Raw genomic sequence first — 27,076 nt, forward strand, 5'->3', positions numbered from 1 at the left:
TTGTTTTAAAATTGATATACAATTTTCATTTATATTTTGTGTAAATTCATGTTTAAATTTAAAATTGTGACTCAAAGCACACTTAGTAATTAACCTCTGCTGCATTTTGAATCAAAAATCACATTTAAAAACAAATACTACTGAGATTAATATATTGATGATATATACAAACATGACTACAAACAACCAACAGGGCCCTAGAACTGCGGTCCTGAAACTGCAGCCATCGCTATATCATCCAGTACGGTAGGTGGCGCTGTCACGAAAAACTAGGGTCCTAGAACTGCGGTCCTAGATCTGCGGTCCTCCGGTTGTGCAGGAACATACTATTGGGGGGGGGCCCAGCCCTACTTGTTTGTAGTTCTTTTTTCATGTAAGTGCAGATAGTCTTGGCAGAAATGCATATTATGTTCCTTATTGTCTTCTGTAAACAACATTGAAGGGGTTATTTTCCTCATTTAGATGATATAGATATATATTAGCCTATATAGACCCATACTAATACAAATTAGTCAACTTAAAAGTTAACTATTAGCAGCTTTTAATAAAAAAACGACACAAACCGACTTTGTCAATACTACTGACCTCAGACCAAAACACGGCAAATTAAGTAAGTTAGGCCTTATACCAGCAATGAATCGCAAAGGAGAGTATGGAGGAAACTGATCATGTATGTTCATGTAACGACTCACAACTCCTTTATTATTTTGGATTGGCAACCACGTAAACACATCGTTATGCACAGTCTAAGCTACATTTAAAAGCATCAAAATAGACCCGCTGTTAAATGTTAAACACAATACAACTAACGTAACACAAATGTGCCGCCTTACCGTCAAGTGTTTCATTAGTAGGTACCAATAGTGTAGGAAAACCGTGACGTTTTCTACTACGTAATTACGCGCATGCGTGAAACGGATCGTGCAGGTGGCACGGATCGTGTACCCACCTTACAGTCTATGGTACCCACACTGTGCTCTCCCGCCGGCGCCGCCGGACACACAAGTGTGACGTGCGCGGTGGACCAAACCACTGTGAGGCAAGGGAGGAGTGACTCAAAATGTTTCTAAACTTAAAACGCCCGTTTGCGTTTGTATTCCTTTACTACTTACACAATTATTTTAAGTATATATAATTTATTTACAATACTTAGCGTGATTTTTAATTATATGTCACTGTCACTGTCTTTGAGTTCACGTTTCCTTTGCTGTTCGAGTTAACGTACTAAACATGAGTGGAATTTGCACCGCAGCGCCCCCACACCTTGATGCTCATGACAAGAATAGCATGTATAGTTGTCTTTATTGAAGTGAATTAGGTTTAAATCGCCGTCATGCACGAAAGAATGATATTTTTACAATTTTACACATAATAATCCACGATGATCACACTACACAAAACTGGATTTGCACGTCAAAATAACACATTGTCAATATTTTTTGAGACGCCCCAAAATTTCACAAATCACGTTTCCAGGGGAGCCTATGTCTTATTAAGGGGAGCCGAGCTCCCCCTAGCTCCCCCGTAGTTCGCGCACCCTGTCTTCAGCATCAAGTTTTCAGCTATTGGACATGTTGAGTAACTCCTGAAGTATTTGAATCAAACATTTGTTCGTAATATGAAAATTATGATACAACAAAAAAACAGTTTTGGACAAGCATCTTTATTTTGCCACCACATAAATGTGATGATGCATTAGATTAGACATATCTCTCTTCAGGATGGAAGGTTTTGGAAAATATTGGGTGGTAAGATAAGAGTACTTGATTTTATTTTAATTTTGATATTTAAATATTATACAGATTTTTTGGGGGGGTGGGGGATATACACAAGAAAAATTGGGCACTCGATGTCTCACAATTTATAAAATGAAGCTGAATAATATATTGGCCTTTCAGAAAAAAAAAAAAAAAAAAAAAAAAAATCAACAAAGCACTGAAAATATGCAATGCCATAAATTGGATTTCTCTGGCAATGTTATTGATATTTATGTGACTGTTCAAATAGTACTTTTCTGTGTTCAGTGAATGCATCTAAACAGGTTTCATTTAGTCTGACAGTTTAATTTATTGTGGGCCAGATATGATCCAAAATTGAGAAATCTAGTGGTGAAATGGTAAAAATACATCTGAGAGTGAAAATTTGTGGGTTTTGTACTTAGTTCCCCCCCAAAATGTAAATTCTGTTATTATTTAGTCACTCATGTAACCCGTATTTCCTTTTGTGTTCACGTGGTTTTGGAAGAACATTAGGGTGATTATTCTTGTGAACATTAGGGTTATTCTTTTATACTAAGATATTTTTTTCATCCCATTGTAATTCAGTGTGTGTCTAGAATGCTCATCTCTTCTTAATAACATGCTCCATCGTAGCTGTTTCTGAGGTGTCCAAATTGATCTTGTATTTGGCCAGAATCTTGAGAATGGGCCTAAGCTTCAGCCACCACTGTGTCTTCGGTATACGATGTCTGGAACAGAAACGGGTGGGATTCACTCAGTGAATGACAATGTGTACGATGCACTGAAACAACGGTAAAATGAAACAGGGATCACTTACTCAAAGTCAGTGTCCTCTTTGAGATCAGCGAGTGGCTGGAAGATCATGGCTCTCTTCCTCATTCCCAGAACACAGGCAGAGTCTGGTGTGTTAGCAAAGATACGGCCTGCTCATACGAGAGTGAAAGATGTTTATGGAAAGACAGAAAGAGAACATTATTCACACACAGTTACAGTCAGGTTTTATGTAAGGCACTTTCAATGAATGTAGTACATTTTGGTGTTTCATTGTTTTTTTTATGCATTAGATAATCTCAAGATTGTGAAAATTATTAGATATATTAAATCAACTAATATCTAAGATAAAATCAACCTAGCATTAAAGGATTAGTTCACTTTCAAATTAAAAATTTCCTGATAATTTACTCACCCCCATGTCATCCAAGATGTCCATGTCCTTCTTTCTTTAGTCGAAAAGAAATTAAGGTTTTTGATGAAAACATTCCAGGATTTTTCTCCATATAGTGGACTTCAGTGGACTTCAGTTTCATTGCAGCTTCAAAGGGCTTTAAACGATACCAGACGAGGAATAAGGGTCTTATCTAGAGAAACGATCGCTCATTTTCCTAAAAAATTCTATACGTTTTAACCATAAATGCTCATCTTGAACTAGCTCTCTTCTTCTTCTCTATTAGAATTCGTAGACACTGCTAAGTGTATTACTGCCCTCCTCAGATCAAAGTTTGAACTAATTGTTATATACTTACACTAGCATATTGTATATGACAATTTAGTTCAAACTTTGACCTGAGGAGGGCAGTAATACACTTAGCAGTGTCTACACTGCTGGAATTCAAATAGAGAAGAAGAAGAGAGCTAAATTTTTATTTTATTTTATTATTTTTTTTGAAAATGAACAATGGTTTCTCTAGATAAGGCCCTTATTTCTCGTGTGGGATCACGTAGTAGGCATTGAAGCTGCACTGAAACTAATTTTGACCTTCAACCATTTAGGCTCCATTGAAGTCCACTATATGGAGAAAAATCCTGGAATGTTTTCATCAAAAACCTTAATTTCTTTTTGACATCTTGGATGACATGGGTTTGAGTAAATTATCAGGAAATTTTTATTTGAAAGTGAACTAATCCTTTAAAGTATACTGATATTCAATTTATTGCAGTAAAATATGTTGTGTAATTATTCTTATTATTTATTAAATAATATTTAAATATTTAATATTATTACACACACACACGTGTGTAAAACTTCAGTCACTATTTTGTAACCCATTCATGGAAAGTGCTGTAAATTTAAACAATTCAAACCTATTTCTCAGTCATTTAAATTATTGTTCACTCACCATGTCTGTAACACTCCTTCAGTTTATCAGTCAACCACAACACCGCTTTAGCACCCATCTTTGTGCCAAAGTTCCTGTCAAACGGCGTAGGCGTTCCACCCTGAAAACACCATGAGAAAAGTTAGCAATTGAGCCCAGAGACGATAACAAGGGAAATCCCAGCTCAGCAATAATGTTCAAAAACACAGGCCAAAAACACAGAATAATATGATTATTGTACACACAGACCTGTTGCATGTGCCCAAGCACATTCTTACGGCAGTCAAAAACTCCTTTGCCCTCTTCTGAGTACAAGCTGAAGAGAAAATCTGTAGTGTAGTTTGCATTACATTTCTCATTCCTAAGGGAAAACAGTGATTTTATTAGAGTGCTGGCACAAGAATCACATAAGACTTGAGTCATTTGTCTAGATTACCACAGAAGTTGACTGAATGAGAAAGAAAGAGCGAAAAGATTCAGTAACAGATAGTGTGACAAATTGACCAACCTGAGGATGAGGCCTCTTTTCACTGTGGTCTTCATCTTTTCCAATAAGTGCTCCACATTTGTCTATTTCCCAACCAAAAATTTAAGTTAAAAACAAACAAAATGACACATATCCTAGCATCAACCCAACCAAACATTCCTCACCTCCAGGTCGTGAATGCCAAATGGATCTTCATAGATATAAGCAGCATCAGCCCCCGCAGCCAGTCCTGCCATGGTTGCCAGATATCCACAAAATCCCCCCATTGTTTCAATGATGAAAACCCTGCGCTTTGTTCCAGCGGCGGATTGCTTGATCCTATCGCATGTCTTAAAAGACACAAAACAGATGATTAAACATATAGTTGGGGACACGTCTGTGAATTGTATATTACAATTTTATAGTGTGTTGTTTCTCACAGTCGTTATAGTATTTAGCGCAGTATCAGCACCGATGCTGAAGTCTGATCCAGGAACGTTATTAGACACAGTAGCTGGAATAACAACCAGGGGAATACACAACTCCTCATATTTTTCTCTGGCAGTCACTAATTCCAAACCTCCAACAAAGGCCTAAACAAGCGAGAGAGAGTGTGTGTAAGAAGGAAACGGCAAGGTGAGGTAGTAGCCAGTGGACAAATAAAAGGATTTCAAATATTTTATTTCATTTGGCAGTAGTATTTGAGATTTTCTCACCTCAAAACCTCCGATGATAACCAGGGCATGAATGTTAAACTTGGCTATATTCAGACTGATGTCTTCAATCATACTAGCCGGCAGTGACCTCCAGGGAGAGAGGGAGAAAGAAAGAGATACAAAAATAACAACTAAATGCTGTCGCACACACTACATACACAAGTTTGGGGTAGTTTTATACCTTTTGGTTCCTAAAATAGAACCGCCTTTGCCTGTCCAGCCTCCCACATAGCCCCAATCTATTGGTTCAATCTGCAGGAGATAAGAGTTTAAAATAAAGAGAAGCCATTTCTTCATATGGGCTCATGGATTCCTCATGTATGTTAAATACTTTACAGTTCCATGTGCAAGTCCATCGAAGCCGTCATGTACAGCTAGCATGCTGTGTCCTTGAAGGATACCGATTCTGACTGTTGAACGAACTGCTGCGTTCATTCCTGCACACGGAGCTCCCACGTTCAGTATAGCTATGTTTATATTACTCTAAAGGAAAGATGGAAAGAAGAAGATGATGACATCAAAAATAAATCAATACATAGAAGAGAAATTCATACATATCAGGAGTAAAGGCTAACAAATAGGATAAACTGAATGATTAAATTATTCATATGTTGTTACGCACCTTCACGGCTGGGGCAGACACATGGGCCAAGAGTTTATATGTGTTCCAATTGTTTTCAAAACTCCTGCAGAAGAGAAACAGCAAATCAGTCACAAGTTTAATTAGCAAAAAGAAAGAAAGAAAGTAAAACAAGGATAAAGAACTCACTTTCCCCTGAGCTTAACAGCTTCCTCAAACCTGCCCTCTGCCATAGCTTTGGTCACTTCTTTTGTCTAAAAAAAAGAGAGAACAAGAAGTATTACAAATTAAATCGCTTAATGAGTGTACAAATGAATAAACCAAACATCTGCATCAAATTGAGTCAGAAAATAAAATAAAATATAAAATAATATATTAAATGTTATATAAAATTACACTACCATTCAAAAGTTTAGGGTCAGTAAGATTCTTTTTTTTAATAAAATAATGCTTTTATTCAGCAAAGATTCATTAAATTAGATTAAAAAGAAACCGTAAATAATTTTATATTGTATCAAAATGTTCTATTTTAAATAAATGCTGTTCTTTTCAACTTTCTATTCATCAAAGAATCCTGAAAAAAAAGGGTATCATGATTTCCACAAGAATATTAAACAGCACAACTTAAAGAGTTAGTTCACCCAAAAATGAAAATTCTGTCATTTATTACTTACCCTCATGCCATTCCACACCCGTAAGACCTTCGTTAATCTTTGGAACACAAATTAAGATATTTTAGTTGAAATCCGATGGCTCAGTGAGGCCTCCATAGCCAGCAATGACATTTCCTCTCTCAAGATCCATAAAGGTACTAAAAACATATTTAAATCGGTTCATGTGAGTACAGTGGTTCAATATTAATATTATAAAGCGACGAGAATATTTTTGGTGCGCCAAAAAAAACAAAATAACGACTTATAAAGTGATGGTCGATTTCAAAACAATGCTTCAGGAAGCTTAGGAGCACAGATTCATGATTCAGATCGTGTGTCAAACTGCCAACGGCTGAAATCACGTGACTTTGGTGCTCCGAACAGCAGATTCGATACACTGATTCATTTGTGCTCCGATGCTTCCTGAAGCAGTGTTTTGAAATCGGCCATCACTAAATAAGTCGTTATTTTGTTTTTTTGGCGCGCCAAAAATATTCTCGTCGCTTTATAATATTAATATTGAACCACTGTACTCACATGAACTGATTTAAATATGTTTTTAGTACCTTTATGGATCTTGAGAGAGGAAATGTCATTGCTCCCTATGAAGGCCTCACGGAGCCATCGGATTTCAACTAAAATATCTTAATTTGTGTTCCGAAGATTAACGAAGGTCTTGCGGGTGTGGAACGGCATGAGGGTAAATAATAAATGACAGAATTTTCATTTTTGGGTTAATATTAATAAATGTTTCTTGAGCACCAAATCAGCATATTAGAATGATTTCTGTAGAATCAGGAATCTTAATGAAAGATGTGACACTAAAGACTGTTACTAAATAACTGTTCTCTTTTTTAGTATATTGTGAAATTACATTTTAAAATATACTTAAATAGAGTACAGTTATTTTAAATTGAAAAAAGACTTTTTACAATATTACCGTTTTTACTGTATTTTTGAACAAAGCAACGTAAAGCAACATAATTACCATCATTTAAGGTCCAGAAAAGTAGTAAATACATAATAAAAATAGTCCATGTGACTACAGTGGTTCAACCTTAATGTTATGAAGAGACATGAATACTTTTTGTGCACATAAACAAAACAAAAATAACAACTTTATTGAACAATTTCTTCTTTACCCTGTCAGTCTCCTCCTATGACACGAGAGTGAGTACTTAATGACAGAAATTTCATTTTTGGGTGAACTAACCCTTTAATAACTGGTTTGGGAAAACAGTTATTTGTATTTGATTTGGACTACCGCATCTAAATACATCAAACATAAAATAACTATGCAGCCAGGAAGTCAGGATGTGTCTATGGCTGCTTACCACTTGAACACACTCCATGAGGGGCAGTCGAACAGCCATGTTTCCAGACAGACTGACCACACATGCAGGGGTGTCAGGAGTGGCCTCCAGCAATGCCATCACAGCCTCCACCCCCATTCTACTGCCCTGAGAACAAGAAAGAAATGCGTGTTACATATGCATCAAATAAAAAAATGCTATCAGAACATAATCTGAATTCTGATCATACCAAGATTCTGTCAAAGGCTGAAGGTGTTCCTCCTCTCTGCACATGACCCAGAATAGTGGCCCGTGTGTCAAAGCCAAGTTTCTTAGTGACCAGCTAAACAAACACAAACATACATGAAGAATTAGTCCTGTCAAGTACCAGCTGATAAAAAAAAAATCACTATGATCATATTTTATGAGGCAGTGTGCAGCTTACGTTCTTGATAATGTCACAGGTGATGGGTTTGCCGTGACGATCCAAAGCCCCTTCTGCCACAATGATGACATTCAAACGATGGCCAATGCTTCTTTGCTGCACAATTAAGACAGATAATCGCAATTAATGATTATGATGCTGACTATGATGATAAGTAAGGCAGTTATGTTTATAGATGTTACATAAGTAAGTCTTCTGCACAGGTGGTCCTCCCATCCTTCATCTGGAGGCATCTCAGGGATAAAAACCCAGTCAGCACCACAAGACAGGGCAGTGACTAATGCCAAATACCTATATTTACACATAAACATGAACATATACTCTTGGTTAGAGGAAGAACATTAGAGAAACACTGCATTATGGTAACCAGGGCTATTATAGTTAGCTATGTTCATTATAGCTAAAACTATTTTTGTTTTGCTAAATTTTCATTACTTGAAACAAAATAAATAACTGAAATAAAATAAAATATAAAAATATATATTATTTATATTATATACGCCCAGTTATTTTAGAACAAATAATATGGGAACAGAATGATATATCATGCATCCATACTGCAACATACCCACAATGCCTCCCCATCACTTCCAGAATAAAGGTTCTTTGATGACTGCAAATGAGAGACAAACCAATGTGTTGTCAGGCTCAGAATGCAACTGTGTAGTACCATATGTACACACACGTATGTTTGGATATACCTCTGAGCTGTTGTTGTGATGGCATCTACTACTTCCATGATTCTGTGAAGAGCTGAATCTGTGCCAATGGTCATGTCTGTACCACAGAAATCATTATCTATGGATCCAACCATCCCAACGATGTTCAGATAAGAAGAACGTTTAGCCTCCTCTGCTGTGATCTTGCCTTTGAGCACAAACAGACAGACGTGTGGTTCTCTCTGAAATCTTTCTAATAACTGACACATTGAATCTTCTCAGCAGTCTCTCTATTTATATAAAGTTACAGTGTCTTACATTGTGCAAAATATTATATACATATTTAATATATTTACAAAGCCAAAACATGTTATGAAAGATTACCATACACTACTGTTCAAATGTTTGCGGTCTGTAAAATTTTTTAACTGAAAGAAGTCTCTTAGGCAGCATTTATGTGATCAAAAATACAGTAAAAACTGTAATATTGTGAAATATTATTACAATTTAAATTTAAACTGTTTTCTATTGAATACATTTTAATATGTAATTTATTCCTGTGATGGCAAAGCTGAATGTTTTCAGCCATTACTCCAGTCTACAGATCCTTAAAGGGTTAGTTCACCCAAAAATGAAAATAATGTCATTTATTACTCACCCTCATGTCATTCCACACCCGTAAGGACTTCATTCATCTTCGGAACACAAATATAAGATATTTTTGATTAAACCCGATGGCTCTGTGAGGCCTGCATTCAAAGCAATGACATTTCCTCTCTCAAGATCCATAAAGGTACTAAGAACATATTTAAAACAGTTCATGCGAGTTCAGTAATTCTACGTTAATATTATAAAGCAATGAGAACACTTTTTGAGCACCAAAAAAACTAAATAATGACTTTTTAACAATATAGTGATGGGCTGATATCAGAACACTGCTTCGGAGCTTTACGAATCGAATCAGTGACTTGGATCTCCAATCAAACTTCTAAACTGCTGAAATCACTTCGTAAAGCTCCGAAGCAGTGTTTTAAAATCGGCCCATCACTATATTGTTGAAAAGTCGTTATTTTGTTTTTTTGCTGCACAATATATGTCCCGTTATAATATTAAGGTAGAACTACTTAACAAGCACAAACTGTTTAAAATATGTTTTTAGTACCTTTATGGATCTTGAGAGAGGAAATGTCATTACTGTCTATAGAGGCCTCGCTGAGCTATCGGATTTAGTCAAAAAATATCTTAATTTGTGTTCCGAAGATGAATGAAGGCCTTACAGGTGTAGAATGACATGAGGGTGAGTAATAAATGATATTCTATTCATTTTTGGGTGAACTAACCCTTTAAGAAATCATTGTAATATGCTGATTTGGTGCTCATGAAACATTTCTTGTTATTATAAATGTTGAAAACTGCTGCCTAATGTTTTTTATGTAAATTGTGATACATTTTTTCAGGAATCATTGATGAATAGAAAGTTTAAGAGAACGGCATTTATTTGAAGTAAAACAAAATGTGTTATGGCCTTGCAGAGTAAAAGTGAATGAATTAATGAATGAATGATGGGGGACATAAAGTTTGAAAACATCAGATGTAATAGATTACTGTGTGGTGTAGTCCTACCAGCTTTCAGCAAGATTTGGAGCAGTTCACTCCACTCATTGCGGAATTCATTGGCACCTGTCAGGCTGCCATCTCCACCAATTACACACAGATTAGTGATGCCCAACTTCACCAGGTTGCATGCTGCTTTAGCTCTACCCTCCTTAGTGCGGAAGTCCTGACAGCGGGCACTGCCAATGACTGTGCCCCCCTGACAAAATAGACAGATAAATAATCAGAAATCAGACACTTCAGCAAAAATGGCAAATATTTAACATGACTTGAGATGTGGGCAGAGGAAGATACTAAAGTGCAGTGGATGGTTATTGACTACATAAAATGCAGGGTGCCAAGGTGTTAAGGTTTGGCTTGATACCAAGGCTTTGAAACTGTCTGCGATTTTGTGGTGCCATCAGCCAATCAGCATTATTACTCACATGGTAATGTGTGGTGTGGGCATTAGTGTGTGTATAATATTACCCTAAGTCTCAAAAGCAGAAATCTCTGGGTGAACTCTGGCATTTTGTTCTAGACCACAGTGGTTATAGCCTACCATGCAATATGATCTCTTACACACATACAAAAATAACTTGATGCACTCATCCTTTAGTTTCTTTTATGGTTTGATTGTGTTGAAGTGTGCACAAGACAAGAGTAAATGCAATGAGAACATATGTTGAAGGCAAGAGCATTTGTAGCATTTCATAAGTACTAGGGCACAGGAACCCATCAAAAAGCATCCCCATATTTTAATACTCTTTTTTTGATACTGTTTTGGATATATGGATAGTACAAAGTGTGCTGCTTGTTTACAATAAAAAGCAGCTTCATTGCTGACACACATATCAATAGAAGAGATATGCGATTTTGTGTCATACAATGGACTAGGTAAATATCACTTCATCCAGTGCTGTTTTTGTTTTCCGTCTTATAAAATATCCCTTTAAACCACTTCAAACAATTCAGTGTGTAAGTGAACTGTTTGAATTTACATTTACAGGTACACTTTTATCCAAAGCAACATATATTGCATTGAAGATATCCACCTTATTTTTAACATAAAAGTGGGAGCAGCCATTTGTAAATTGAATATGTCTGGCTTCCGGTGTCATCCGCTTCCAGTTATTTTTAGCTGTACAAAACAGCTTGTTATGCTGCTTGATGTTGCAAACTGTTTTTTTTTTACCATATCATTTTAATGTATCGTCTACTGGTTTGTATCACAAATAATTTTACCATTTACTGCACTTTGTTATTCTTCTAGTTATTTATCTATAGCGGCTAATGAACTGGAAGTCTCGCACCTTTACTTCCGTGTTGCAAAATAAGATGGACCATGACCTTGGCATTACTAGCTCCATGCTCTACTGTCTGAGCTACAGAACACAACTTTAATGAATCAAACTGAATCGCAAACTATTTCAGACCTTTCAGGAAACCCATTTGACCAATTAGATAAATAGTGATTCATTCACAGATCATTAGTTTGGATTCTAAACAGCTGATAGGAAACACACATGATATGATTACCAAAATATTACAGTGAAAAGATTATCAGATTACCAGCTGCAGCATCATTGACACGCTCTCCCAAGTTGCTTGTCGAATGTTATCTCCTCCATCGACTAGGCCCTGATAACCCTAGACGCACACAGAAATTGGAGGATGCATAATTTAATGCACACATACACATTACATAATGCATAGACTTTAAAAAGATTGAGTGGACTTAGAATTGAGCAAGAGCTGAGTGAATTAGGAAGTGAATTTCTCCTGCATAAATGAATAACAGTGAATTAGAATTACAAATTCTCAATTTTTGTGTGCAGTGAACGTCAGTCTTTCACTTTTAATTCTTTATTTCTTATGTGTGTTTAGATGTACAAACCTCATGCACAAAATAGACTTTCGCACCAGTGTAGATCCCAACTCTCACTGTGGCTCGGACAGCAGCATTCATGCCTGAGATATAATAATTAGTGAGTCATAATTATTGCACATATTTTATAGTATTTTGACTTGCTAGACATTGATATGCAGAAGTATAGGTCTAAGGTTTTCTTTAATCTGTCATAAGCATTGCATTTAATAAGTTTTGGTGACTGCTCGTGAAACATATCCTACCCACTAATTAACTGGAAAGTGTGTGATTGGAAACTGCTTTTGGTTTTATTCCAAACCTGTTATCTTGTCATCTGGTCACACAAACACACATGGTGGTTAGGTCCCATTGAAAAGGGCAATCTAAGTGGCTCAAGTTTCATTTAAGATTGAACCAGAGAGGACAACAGGCAAGCTTCATTGCCCAGCTCTCCAAAGCAACCACATTTCCCCAAAGGTCACCGGCTAAATATAACACCCCCCAAACAGAGAGAGAGACAGAGAGATCATGGGGAGGAATTGAGTAAGAGGGAGAGAGAAGGATGGGACGGCCATAGTTAAGGTTCTTCTAGGACTAGTTGACATTACACAGTTATTTGACTTATTCTACAGCTGGTACCAGATAAGGTTAAAGGTCGGTTCTTTTTCCTACTGCTAAAGGTTGGATAAAAGGTCAGTGTGAAAGCTTTAGCACCTTTCATGACCTCTCTGATATATGATTCCTGTTGCTCATTCAACAAGGCTGCTATAGTAAATGAGGAGGTGGTAGTTCAATCAGGTAATCAAGGATCCAACACAACCACTTTAAATTACCATCTATCAAGTTATGCCCAAATTCAATACCACACACATTTGACTTTATACCTTGCATTTTAATGCAAAATAGGAAACTGCAAATTGATTTTGCAGTTGAAAAACCTTCCTACATTCCTAGTTTTCCCAAAACTGGAAATGATGTCATCATTTGCTCACTCTCATGTCATTCCAAACTGCTATTCATGTAGTTCATGAAACACAAGAGACGTTTAGCAGAATATCCTTGCTGCTCTTTTCCCATATAACAAAAGGATTGTGATTTATATGGTCAAAATCTACGCAACGACAAAAAGGAGGAGAACAAATTGCACACAATTTGAATGCACAGAAGCATGAACAAAGTTTGTACCATGAACACTGAAGAAAAATACATAGGTTTTGAATGACAAGATGGTGAAAAATGATAAAGGATTTTCATTTTAAACTTAACTGATACTAGCTGAAGTTAAAATAAATATTTTTCCTTATGCATTCATATAAATTTTAACCTAAAATCTTGATGTATTTTGAATATACTAATAATAAAGGTAGTGGTTATGCTCAACTACCCAAAAACATCTACACTCATGTTCAAAAGTTTGGGGTCTGTAAGTTTTTTCGTAAAAAGAAATTAATATTTTAATTCAGCAGGGACACATTAAATTTTTCAAAAGTGACAGTAAAGACATTTATAATGTCATAAAAATTCTAGTTCAAACAAATGCTGCTTTTGAATTTTATATTCATCACAAAAAATACTGTGATAATAATAAGAAATGTTTTTTTGTGAGCACCAAATCAGCATATTAGAATAATATCTGAAGGGTCATGTGACACTGAAGGCTGAAGTAATGGCTGCTGAAAATTCAGCTTTCATTACAGGAATAAATTTAAACAATTATTTTAAATTGTAATAACATTTCACAATATTACTGTTTTTCTATCAAATAAATACAGCCTTGGTAGCATAAGAGAATTTATAAAAAAAAAATATAAATAAATAAATAAAATAAAAAACACACCGACCCCAGAGTTTTAGTAGTACACAGAAACTTAATGAGCAAATCATCTATTAACTACAAGAACAATGGCATATTAAGTGTTTTGTTGTATGAAGTTGTCACAGAATAAAATGAGGAGAGGTTATATTTTAAAGCACTCATTTGCTAGATTCAGTATGTGAGAACTTAAAGAAGTTTAAGTTGGACCCCAAAACTGTTTAAAGGAATCAGCAAAATTTTTCTGTACCCACATCCACAGAGTTAGTCTCCATAAATGCCTGTACACACAAATACACACTTCCTCACCCTGTGCATCTCCTCCAGAGGTGAGGACAGCAATGGCCCTTCCAACACCCATCTTTGTGGGGTCCACAGGTGCTGAACGCTGCATATTGACGAGATGGCCTGAGGACGACAAGAGAAATTGTGAAGTGAATTGTCAACCTTTCTCTCGCTATCAGACCACTCTCTTCCCGACTGAATGAGTGGGAGCGTGACAGCAGTATAAACACCCCCTACACTGGTATGCAGTGTCACACACAGTATCCACCCACGTCATAACTAAATTTAAAATTATCTGCAGTTGCACCACGTGCTTCTAGTGTTCTGTTTAAAACACATACAGTTTACAGTCACTTTAATCCCATGCCATGTGAACTTTATGCAGAAACACAATCAGATACAAACACAAAACACTTACACAGACAAACAAAAGTGCACACACATGGTTGGACAAGCACCAACATACAGCAACGTGACCTTTATGCTATCTTTTCCCATAGGTCATACTGTGAATATGCAGTGCAAAAATACTCTCTCTCACACACACACACACACACACACACAGACTTACAGCCATTGTGTATGGAGGTAGAACAGCTGAGATCTCCCAGGGTTCTATCATAATACTCTGTAGAAATGGTCTTTCCATCTGTAACACAAGGGCATTGAAAAAAAAAAATCATTTCTTTTTTTTTATCCTAGAATAATGAACAAATTTCTGTCATGGCTAAATTATTAATAGCACATTAATCTGATATTTCTGAGAAAACACTCAATGTTATGAACACAATATCATGACTATATGTTGAGGAGGTGTGTGTGTGTCTTTGTATGTTTGCTGTAACTATCACATATGATCATTATTATAAAGAGCACGAGGAGAGACTCATCTATGGCTTTTCACACTGTGCTTAACCCCGGGTTATCGTCGTTCTGAACGCCGCTTTTAACCCCGGGTAAAGGAACTTGTAATTTAGACACACTTGTTTCACAATTGTAATTTAGAAGCAGGGTTAGCACTGTGTTGGACAACATTGGTGTTTGATGCAGCGTCCAGACTCCAGTATGTTGCTGTACACTGATCGTATGCTGTTGTGGATCAGGGTCAGGCAGACTAATCAGTTTTGCTGGTGTTTTTGCTTACACCCAGCCAGTCATGTCTCAATTAGTTGTTACGAGTTAGAGAAGCAGACCGCTATGAACTTGCCAATCCTGTTTTGCGATTTAAACAAGTTATTTACAGTGCTGAGTTAAACCTCTTTAATGCCAGATAATTCTCTTCAGCAACATCGACCAGGGGCCAGTTGCATAAACTTAACCTCTATGTACTGAGTCTTAATAACTAGTTTGACCAACTAGCAGTTAAGAGGTTATCACTCTTACTTTCAGATTAGACAAAACTAAATTTTTATGTAACTCACTTCAAAAAGTTAGGACCAATCTTGATGAAAAAAAACGAGATTACTAACTTTTAAAACTAGTCTAGGATGTTTATGCAACCGGCAACTGTTCTATATAGTCCTGGAAAGTTGTTCTGGAAACAAATTCCTGTGAAAATAATCAGATTTAAACCCACTATATGCTGTAAGATTTTTTTGAATCCTTTAAGATAATGTAATGATACATTTGTACAGTCTGTCTGCCTTTGAGATAAATGTGATCGCACAAAGCATTGTACAAAGTGTACAGTGTTTCATGCCAACAGAAATCCTTTATGATCCCAGAAATTTGTCTCGGATGGCAAAGATTGTGGTCAAATCCGAACAGTGTGTGCTGGCCTTCAGTCAGAATAATAATTTGCTTCATATTTTTACAGAAATAAATAAATAAATAATATTGACATTTAATATTAGTTTTTAATACTAAAACTGTACTAATGGGGTCATGACATTAGAAATCAAACGTGCCTTTATCTTTTGACATACAGTACAGTCCAAAAGTTTGGAACCACTAAGATTTTTAATGTTTTTAAAAGAAGTTTCGTCTGCTCACCAAGGCTACATTTATTTAATTAAAAATACAGTAAAAACAGTAATATTGTGAAATATTATTACAATTTAAAATAACTGTTTTCTATTTGAATATATTTCACAAAGTAATTTATTCCTGTGATGGCAAAGCTGAATTTTCACCATCATTACTCCAGTCTTCAGTATCACATGATCCTTCAGAAATCATTCTAATATGCTGATCTGCTGCTCAAGAAACATTTAATGTGTACAATTGTACAAAATATTTGTGTACAATTTTTTTTTTTTCAGGATTATTTGATGAATAGAAAGTTCAAAAGAACAGTGTTTATCTGAAATCTAATCTTTTGTAACATTATAAATGTCTTTACTGCCACTTTTGATTGATTTAATGCATCCTTGCTGAATAAAAGTATTCATTTCTTTAATTTCTTTTCAAAAAAATTTTAAAAAAAATTCTTACTGACCTCAAACTTTTGAACGGTAGTGTATAATGCTACAGAAGCTTTGTATTTCAGATAAATGCTGTTCTTTTGAACTTTCTATTCATCAAGGAATAATGAAAAAAAAAGTACACAACTGTTTTCAACATTGAAAATAATCATACATGTTTATTGAGCAGCAAATCAGCATATTAGAATGATTTCTGAAGGATCATGTGACACTGAAGACTGGAGTAACGATGCTGAAAATTCAGCTTTGCATCACAGGAATAAATTACTTTGTCAAATATATTTAAATAGTACACAGTTATTTTAAATTGTAATAATATTTCACAATATTACTGTTTTTTACTGTATTTTTAATTAAATAAATGTAGCCTTGGTGAGCAGACGAAACTTCTTTTAAAAACATTAAAAATCTTAGTGGTTCCAAACTTTTGGACTGTACTGTATCTTTAAGAGGTCTTTGTACCATTAAAACATTCTGCAAGTTTCATAGCTTACAATGTCCTCCTCATTATAAACAAAACATTTATTTAATAAAGCTCCAGAAACGACTTTGATTTCGCAGGATCTGTGGCATCACACAGGCATAGATATTGCATAGCAACATAGGCCACGCCCACTGGCATTCAGTCAGCTGACTTTTGCCTACACTGGATGTGAGCATTGCATCAAAACCAAAAAGACCCCATTATAATTATTGACGCTGTCTACACTGGATTAAGTATACAGATGCGTGTTCAGTTTCTGACATACTCCACACATTTGAATCTGTCAACAACAGGACAAATAAGAGAGAGGAAGAACGTTGGCTTTGACGCGTTCAGTTTAAACGGCTCGTTTGCGTCAGAAGGATCCCAGCATCAGGAACAAGTGGATGGTTTACTTTTAATGGCCACCAAGATTGCGTCGGAGGATTATATGTTTGTTAGGAGCATTTGACTGCAGATTGATTTGTAAACCAAGCACAGTGTAATGGAGAGTTCACAAAGAAACTTTTGTTGAATGATGAAGCACCCAACTGTATTGGATCCGACAGTAGCTGCATCACAAACCGTAAGTAAATGATTCCATAATGATTTGTCTGTAAATGAGATTTTATACAAGTGTGGGTATCTGCAGGGGCGAGTAATGGACATGCTGAAAGATCATTGCAATTGGTCACAAAATCTGCCTGTGTGGGGTTAGAGATTAGAGATAGTTTACATTGTAGCATTTCTCCTTTCGGCATGCTCATTACTCCATTACTCCGACATGTATTTGTGTGTGTGTGTGTGTGTGTGTGTGTTTGTAAAAAAACTTTATTAACATTGTAAGTAAACCTCAAGGAACCTATTAAAATGATTATAAAAAAAAACATGTCATGACCTCTTTAACTACAGTATGTTAAAGGGTTAGTTCACCCAAAAATTTTGTCATTTATTACTCACGCTCATGCGGTTCCACACCCATAAGACCTTTGTTAATCTTCGGAACGCAAATTGAGAGATTTTTGTTGAAATCCGATGGCTCCGTGAGGCCTGCATAGGGGGCAATGACATTTCCTCCCTCAAGATCCATAAAGGTACTAAAAACATATTTAAATCAGTTCATGTGAGTATAACGAATTATATAGTGATAGCCGATTTCAAAACACACATCTTCAGGAAGCTTAGGAGCATAAATCAGTGTGTCGAATCTGCAGTTCGGAGCGCCAAAGTCACGTGATTTCAGCAGTTTGGCGGTTTGACAGGCGATCCGAATCATGATTCGATACGCTGATTCATAACGCTCCAAATCTTCCTGAAGCAGTGTTTTGAAATCGGCCATCACTATATAAGTCGTTATTTTTTTAATTTTTTTTGGCGCACCAAAAATATTCTTGTCGCTATATAATATTAATATTGAACCACTGTACTCACATGAACCGATTTAAATATGTTTTTAGTACCTTTATGGATCTTGAGAGAGGAAATGTCATTGCTGGCTAAGGAGGCCTCACTGAGCCATCGGATTTCAACCAAAATATCTTAATTCGTGTTCCGAAGATTAACGGATGGGTAAGGACTTACGGGTGTAAAACGGCACGAAGGTGAGTAATTAATGACAGATTTTTCATTTTTGGCTGAACTAACCCTTTAATTAACTTGATTGCGAAACTACTTCTACTTCAGTTTTCAGAAGAGCCTTACCAGCACATAGTTTGGAGTTTGATTCATCGCAGCAATTCAAATCTTTTGATCCTGTTTACAAAAAAGAAATAAAAAAAGTCTCTGTGTTACATCATTAGACCAGTAGGTGGCAACAATTCTTTTTTAGTATTATGAGTTAGTTTTTTGAATAATTTTTACTAGGGGTGTAATGGTACAAAAGCATGACAGTTCGGTACCTTACCTCAGTTTTGAAGTCACGGTTCAGTACGGGTTCGGTACAGCAAGGGGGAGAAAACTAAACTTTTTTTTTTTTTTTTTCATTATATTTTTTATATATTTTTTTAATTTTAATTATATATATATATATATATATATATATATATATGATGTAAACTATATAGGGAGCCCTTACTTACACATTACTATAATAAAGGTTACAATTAACAACAAAATTATTAAATTATTAATTTAATAATAATTATTAAATTAATTTGCTATTTATTTTTAGATATAGTAATCAACGCTCAAATAAAAAAAAAACAAATTGCACATAAAACATAAGGTTTTGCATTAACTTCTAAAAAATAATGATAAAGTTAATTTTCATTTGAAATATAATCATTTACACAGTGGCTGTCATAACTTGTTTTCATGACAAAGTTATTTAAACATCCATTAAATAATCAAGTCATTACTAACAAGTTATGTAATGAATAGGCTAATATAGTGAATACATAGGAAATGCTCCTCTCTAGAGTTCATTTCTCTAGCGAACTAACAGGCTGTACATTAAAAAGCCAGGGGTAAATGTAATGCTTCATTAGATATTATTCTCAAGCTGTTTATCTTTCTGCAGTTGACACACTGACTGAGAGATTACATGTAAACATACCGGTCGAGCGTCTCTTGTTATACTGCGCTTTTTACTAGTAGCAAACAGTGTTGCATTACCGTGCGCACCCCCTTCTGGATCGTGACTGTTCAGGACAAATACATGTACCGTTACACCCCTAATTTTTTCTCAACAGATTCGTTCATTTCAGCAGGCAAACGATAGAATCATTAAATGCAATAAAAGAGGTAAAGACAGGTTTATTCTTTTCAAATTGACTGTAAATGCTTTAATACAGAGGCTTCCAACTCAGGCAGTCTTTTCAGATTTAGTTAAGCTAAGCTACAGTGTGTTTACAAAGAATATGCTTATTTAATTTTAATAGGAAATGTCAAGATATTGTGCCATTTACACTATCAATCATGTTAGTCAATATACTAGCCTGAATACATCAGACAGTTTATTGTAAGAACTCACTTTCCATCTCCACTTTTTTAAAGAAACAAGTAAATACAGTAGGGTACTTCTGGAACTGATTTATGGAATTCTAGAATTAAAAAGCCAATGAAAAAAGTTTAATAAGGCCACTCGTGTTTTATAAATATCAAGCCCCATATGAGGATCATGACATCGGAATATTAAAGTGCTGTGTCATTTGGTCATCTGCCTGCTTGACCGCTGAAACATGCCATCTCGTAGGCTACTCAACACACAGATACGCAATCAAACACACACATGCACAAACACATGAGTATTTTCTGATGTATGTAATATTAATAAACTTGACTACATAAACCCACAACAATGTATAGATATAAAAGATGCACAGCTTTTTTATTTTTACAAACACACACACACACACTATGCGTACCGTAAACATGATTAGCATCAAAATGAATCTTCCTGTGCTTGTACTGCCAGATCAGCACCACCAGTCCAATATGAGGGATCCAGTGGAACAGGAGAAAAGACAGTTGCAGAAAGCACACAAACAACTCTAACAAACAAACACTAATCTGACACACGCATACAAACACATTCCAAAGGCATACACACACCTGGCAAACACACACACAGTTGTCCCACACTGCCTCCATTCTTCCCAGTAGAATGAGATGGTGTGGTGGCCATGACAAGGTCTTATCAGTATTATTAGAACTGACCTCACGTTCCTACTCACGTTTTTTTCGCTCCTTACCTTGCTTTCTCTCCTTCTATACGCTATCCTCATTTCTTTGCCATTTTCCAGCAAATATCTCTAACTCTCTGGTGTTTTTAAATAGGCATTTGTTTGTTGGTCTGTTTTCACTGGATTTTTCTTAAATGAATGAATAGTATTTTAGTTCTGCCTCAATACTTCAAAATCTGCTGGACTAACAGCAGTAGAGGCAGTCTAATACTGTAATAGGATTGCACGCAACTCAGTTCACGTGTAGATTTTACTGGATCAAAGCAGGAGTTAATACAGGTAATGTTAGTGTATACTAAGGTAAAACACACACACAGATACACTTTTCACAAACTGTGTTTTTCTTACAAGGCTCAGCATTATGGTGGCCTGATGGCCCAGGGCCAGTTTGAGAGAGTTTCGTGCCAGTTTACTGTCACTTGACAAATCAGGCCAGTGCTGCATTGTCACTAAGTCTTGTTAGTAGCATCATGTGCATGTTTTATGCCTTGCAAACTTAGTTATTTTTTTGTGATGTATTGAACATTAACATTCATCATAAGGAAGGTAACAAGAGTGGATACAAGCTGTACTTTATCCCTTTTAACATATGTATACAGGGAGTGCAGAATTATTAGGCAAGTTGATTTTCTGATCATATTTTTTTTCCAAGCACATTTTACCATTTCCAATCCACATCAATCTTAATAACTCCTATTAATATTGTTTTTAATCATTTATAAGTGATATTTAATTGTTCATGAAGGCTGGAAATGAAAAATGCCTTATATTCAGGTGTGCAGAATTATTAGGCAAGTTTTCTTTTACAGGCAAAATGAGCCAAAAAAGAGATTTAACTCAGACTGAAAAGTCAAAAATTATTAAATACTCATGAGAAGGACACAATACTAATGCAATACTAGAAATTGCAAAGTTAAAGCATGACCAAAGGACAGCAAAATGCTCATTGGGTCAGCGGGGTCATACAAAAACAGGTGGAAAAGAAAAGACACGTTAACAGCAAAATAATTAAGAATTAAGGTGAAGAATTAAGTGTGAAACCATCAGGAACCCTTTAGTCTCCAGTGACACCATTTTCCAGAACTGCAACCTACCTGGAGTCTCCAGAAGTGCAAGGTGTCAGGATCTCAGAGACTTAGGTTAGCTAAAGAATCCTAAAAAATGACCCGCTCTTAATAAGAATCACAAGCTGAAGTGTTATAAAATACATGAAGACTGGGTTTTTATAGGCCTTATAGACACACAGATTGAGAGTGACTCCTGAAGGACCAGCACCACATCCTCTTGTACCACTGTTTGAAGAATTTATCTTCCAGAATCTGGCAGTAAGGTGTGGGAGTTCACCTTTAGTCCATCTCTTATCCTGAAATGTCCATCTTGCAGAGATGGACTAAAAATGATCTTCCAAAACTTACTGCCAGATTCTGGAAGATAAATTCTTCAAACAGTGGTATAAGAGGATGTGGTGCTGGTCCTTCAGGAGTCACTCTCAATCTGTGTGTCTATAAGGCCTATAAAAACCCAGTCTTCATGTATTTTATAACACTTCAGCTTGTGATTCTTATTAAGAGCGGGTCATTTTTTAGGATTCTTTAGCTAACCTAAGTCTCTGAGATCCTGACACCTTGCACTTCTGGAGACTCCAGGTAGGTTGCAGTTCTGGAAAATGGTGTCACTGGAGACTAAAGGGTTCCTGATGGTTTCACACTTAATTCTTCACCTTAATTCTTAATTATTTTGCTGTTAACGTGTCTTTTCTTTTCCACCTGTTTTTGTATGACCCCGCTGACCCAATGAGCATTTTGCTGACCCTTGGTCATGCTTTAACTTTGCAATTTCTAGTATTGCATTAGTATTGCGTCCTTCTCAAGAGTATTTAATAATTTTGTACTTTTCAGTCTGAGTTAAATCTCTTTTTTGGCTCATTTTGCCTGTAAAAGAAAACCTGCCTAATAATTCTGCACACCTGAATATAAGGCATTTTTCATTTCCAGCCTTCATGAACAATTAAATATCACTTATAAATGATTACAAACAATATTAATAGGAGTTATTAAGATTGATGTGGATTGGAATTGGTAAAATGTGCTTGGAAAAAAAATATGATCAGAAAATAAACTTGCCTAATAATACTGCACTCCCTGTACATAAATATTGAATATTCACTCTATTAAATTGTATTAAATAATAATAAATGTAATAAATATGAATATTTGAACAAACATTAACATTTAGATGAATAATTAATTAATTTATTTATTTATTTATTTATTTTTAGAGGGAAAAACATAATAAATCTCTCATAAAATATATCTCTTACTGACACACAAAAATATGCTGCCAATCATCAAATAATCTGTTAATGGGGCCTGTGAAAAGTACAAATCTTAGCTAATGGCTCAACAGGTCCAGCAAAAACTATCCTTTATTGAGCCATACCTTTATGTTAAAAACTTATTTCTGATTTTCATTTATTTATTACAGTTTTTGGACATTTATACTCATATTTTTATTATTAATTTCAGTTTTGACCTGGAAATATAAAAATACTTTACTACAGGCAGGATCACCATCTCATATATAGAATAGTAACAGATTATGCTAATTTGTTTCTGATTAATCTAATTAATATTCATGAGTTATGGCTCAATTTTGTGACGTCACAACCATATTATATCAAGGACATAATAAAAACAAAAATTCCAGTTTCTTTCTCTTTTTCTGTCTGTCTTCATTCAATAAACTGCAATACCATTTCTTACCAGTGGGTGGAAATATATATTCACCTGCTACTTCCCACCAAAAATAAAAAGACAGCTACACTGTAATAATGGACTGCAGTAAGTTTTATAGGAATATCTGAGAATCTTTAAATCCATTTTTTATTTTCCAGTCTTTCTCTCTCTCTTTCTCTCTGAGGTGTATACGTCATATTTCTATTTTCTCTTCCAGCCACTATTTATTCATCGTGTCTGGTATTCTCACTTGATTCATTCCCCCATATTTAATTTCTCTTTAGCCTTTTCACCATCTCTCCTTTTCTCCATTTATCTTCTCAATAAATATTTCTGATTGTCCTCCTCCACCACCACCCACCTTTATTTTAGTAAACTGCCCTCTCCTAACTTCCCTTCTTTCGTGATCTTTCTCTCTTTACCCCCTCTTCCTATTTTTAATTGTATGCTAAATGAAATGCTAAACCTACACACCCTTGACATTTAAAGCACACACGCTTGAGAATGATCACGCATAAACACGCACTCACACTTTGTGTTGCATATCAAATGAATGTGTGTGTGTGGCCATGTAGGAAATGGAATGGAGAGAATTTATGTAGTGGGGCTGTGTACACAATTTTTTAAACACTGAAACATGTGAACATAAGTTATACAATACAAACAAAGAAACATTTTATTGTTGTTTATACTTGAGGTTCAGGGTTAGCTATTATTTTCAAATGATCCGACTAGTGATTTTTTTTTAGATGATGAAACGGGCAAAAAAATAGCTGGAAAAATAAACCTGAAGGACCTGATTAATATTAAAGGCACAATATGTAAGAATTTTGCAGTACAATATCCAAAAACCACTAGGCCAGTGCTATATATTTTGTTCACTTGAGTACTTATCCCAAATGTTTCCAACTGGACGTGGGACATGTGAGGAGTTGCCTGTCAATTGCGTCATACCCACGTTACCTTCGGTTTTCTACTTTTATTTTGTAGAAACCATGGAAACACCAAAGACGCTTTAATATATAGTGCCCTCCACAAATATTGGCACCCTTAGTAAATATGAGCAAGGGTGGCTGTGAAAATAAATCTGCATTGTTTATCCTTTTGGTCTTTCATTCAAAAAATTCACAAAATTCTAACCTTTCATTTAAGTAAAACAATTGAAAGTGGGGGGAAACTCACATTATGAAATAAATGTTTTTCTCTAGTTCACATTGGTCACTATTATTGGCACCCAATTAATGCAACATCCCTTTCCCAAGATAACAGCTCTGAGTCTTCCTCTATAATGCCTGATGAGTTTGGAGAACACCTGACAAGAGATTAGAGACCATTCATTCAAGCAGAATCTCTCCAGATCCTTCGGATTCCAGCTCCATGCTGGTGCTTCTCTTCAGTTCACTCCACTCATTTTCTTTAGGGTTCAGGTCAGGGGACTGGGATGGCAATGGCAGAAGCTTCATTTTGTGCTCAGTGACACATTTTTGTGTTGATTTTGATGTTTGTTTTGGATCATTGTCTTAATGGAAGATCCAACCACAGCCCATTATAGGATTTCTAGCAGAAGCAATCAGGTTTAGTTTTTTTATCTGTTGGTATTTGCTAGAATCCATAATGCCATGTATCTGAACAAGATGTCCAGGACCTCTGGCAGAAAAACAGGCCCACAACATTAAAGATCCAGCAGTAGATTTAACCGTGGGCATGGGGTACTTTTTATCCATGTGTGCACCAAACCCATCTGGTGGGTTTGCTGCCAAAAAGCTTTTTTTTTTAGTTTCACCTGACCATAGAAGCCAATCTCATTTGAAGTTCCAGTCGTGTCTGATAACTGAATATGCTGGAGATTGTTTCTGGATGAGAGCAGAGAATTTTTCTTGAAGCCCTCCCGAACAACTTGTTGGGATGTAGGTGCTGTTTGATAATTTTTTTAGGCTTTCTGAGACTCAAGACTCAACTAATCTCTGCAGTTCTCCAGCTGTGATCCTTGGAGAGTCTTTGGCCACTCAAACTTTCCTCCTCACCGTACATTAGGATGATTTAGACACAAGTCCTCTTCCAGGCAGATTTGTAACATCTTTATGTGATTGGAACTTCTAAAGCTTAGCTTTTTTCTTAGCCACTTTCTATTTTGTGAAGCTCAACAATCTCTTGCTGCACATCAGAACTATATTCTTTGGTTTTTCTCATTGTGATGAATGATTAAGGGAATTTGGCCTTTGTGTTTCCTCATGTTTATACTCCTGTGGAACAGGAAGTCATGGCTGGACAATTTCATGCTCCTAGTCACCCTGGTGTGCTAAAAAATGTAAATATGAATGGGAATATACTTCAGATATATTTTACCAATAATTGTGGCCAACATGTATTGGAGAAAAACATTTATTTCATAATATGAGTTTCCCCCCACTTTCAATTGAATTACTTCGATGAAAGGTTAGATTTTTGTGAATTTTTTTGAATGAAAGATCAAAAGGATAAACAATGCAGATTAATTTTCACAGCCGCCTTTGCTCATATTTACTAAGGGTGCCAATATTTGTGGAGGGCACTGTATTACATGTTTTAATAGACAAGGGAACAACTGTTTGATTACATTTATAGACAGAAAACTAATTGTTGCTATATAGCTCAACACGTTTAGTCTTATTGTTTAAATCTAATTTTCTTGATTTTTTTTTTTGTGAGTACCATGCTTTTCCATGCCTCAGAGAAAAACACTATTTTGTCAAGTAGCTAACATAGCATAATCAGATGCAGCTTTATTTTTAGTAACAGTAATACAGAATTTTCTCCATCATACAGTGTTTTAAAATTAATTGCATGCCATTTATCAACACAAGCCATCCAGCATTTAATATATTTTAAAATCAATCTAGTTTACTGCAGTGTGCAACAAGTGTCTCACAGCAGCCGCCGAACGAACAGAGTAACGTTATAACATCATTTTCAACACACTCAAATGTATCTAATATGATAAACAGAGCTGCGTTAACTCATACTCGCGGCGCCGGCGACTGTGGCATAATAAAAGTTCTGCTGCTGTTGAGGAGTGTGTTGCACAATCGCTCCAGTGGCCTCATTCAGCTCCCACAACACTCGGTCCTGCTCTGCTTCATACTACAGTAACGTTAATAATCGCATCCATAAACATGATTTCTTCCTGAGTCCTATCCCGATTATTTCCACCGGCTGATGTGAAGACCACATGTCCCAAGATTCAGCACTCAAACTTGGCATCATCAAGTTATGCTTTTGTTTTGAATATCCCTCTAGCGACCTCTAGCGGACATAAAATTTTACATATTGCACCTTTATTGTCTAATAGCTGTCCAAACACAGCCCTGACGTCTAGGCTTAAACGAGCTCTCGACTATAAAACAGTGCATAAACAAAGTTCACAGAGCTAATATAACCCTCAAATGGACCTTTACAAGATGCTGCATGCATGCTTCGGATCATGCGAGTATAGTATTTATTTGGATGTTTACATTTGATTCTGAATGAGTTTGATGGTGCTCCGTGGCTAAAGCTAACATTACACACTGTTGGAGAGATTTATAAA

At 35.8% G+C, this 27,076-nt stretch overlaps 2 protein-coding genes across 2 annotated transcripts in view; one reads left to right on the forward strand and one right to left on the reverse strand.

Moving 5' to 3' along the window:
• Positions 1 to 1,647: 1,647 nt before the first annotated feature.
• LOC125273725 (ATP-dependent 6-phosphofructokinase, muscle type-like) lies at positions 1,648 to 14,428 on the reverse strand. The gene is made up of 22 exons (XM_048199364.1): positions 14,232 to 14,428; positions 12,137 to 12,210; positions 11,812 to 11,889; positions 10,270 to 10,459; positions 8,689 to 8,854; positions 8,556 to 8,600; positions 8,170 to 8,278; positions 7,988 to 8,083; positions 7,793 to 7,885; positions 7,585 to 7,710; positions 5,787 to 5,851; positions 5,640 to 5,703; positions 5,354 to 5,500; positions 5,199 to 5,269; positions 5,018 to 5,105; positions 4,742 to 4,894; positions 4,487 to 4,651; positions 4,344 to 4,405; positions 4,085 to 4,196; positions 3,857 to 3,956; positions 2,557 to 2,662; positions 1,648 to 2,467 (listed from the first exon to the last, which is right to left on the reverse strand). Exons 1-22 carry the CDS (start codon positions 14,314 to 14,316, stop codon positions 2,341 to 2,343), a joined length of 2,322 nt encoding a protein of 773 aa, XP_048055321.1. The 5' UTR covers positions 14,317 to 14,428; the 3' UTR covers positions 1,648 to 2,340.
• Positions 14,429 to 17,267: 2,839 nt separating this feature from the next.
• c1ql4b (complement component 1, q subcomponent-like 4b) overlaps positions 17,268 to 27,076 on the forward strand; it is a 44,144-nt gene continuing 34,335 nt past the window's right edge. The window contains exon 1 of the mRNA XM_048199366.1: positions 17,268 to 17,679. The gene's annotated coding sequence lies outside the window, so the exon portion shown is untranslated. The remainder of the gene's footprint in view (positions 17,680 to 27,076) is intronic.

This window comes from Megalobrama amblycephala, linkage group LG8 (assembly GCF_018812025.1).
Source record: "Megalobrama amblycephala isolate DHTTF-2021 linkage group LG8, ASM1881202v1, whole genome shotgun sequence".
NCBI classification, from domain to species: Eukaryota; Metazoa; Chordata; class Actinopteri; order Cypriniformes; family Xenocyprididae; genus Megalobrama; species Megalobrama amblycephala.

Excerpts from the sequence above, each read along its gene's own strand:
- LOC125273725 (XM_048199364.1), bottom strand. The coding sequence starts at position 14,316 with ATGCAGCGTTCAGCACCTGTGGACCCCACAAAGATGGGTGTTGGAAGG. Across the intron at positions 4,406-4,486 it reads TTGGCATTCACGACCTGGAG|ACAAATGTGGAGCACTTATT; the intron begins GTGAGGAATGTT and ends GTTGGGAAATAG. Across the intron at positions 3,957-4,084 it reads TGCTTGGGCACATGCAACAG|GGTGGAACGCCTACGCCGTT; the intron begins GTCTGTGTGTAC and ends TGGTGTTTTCAG.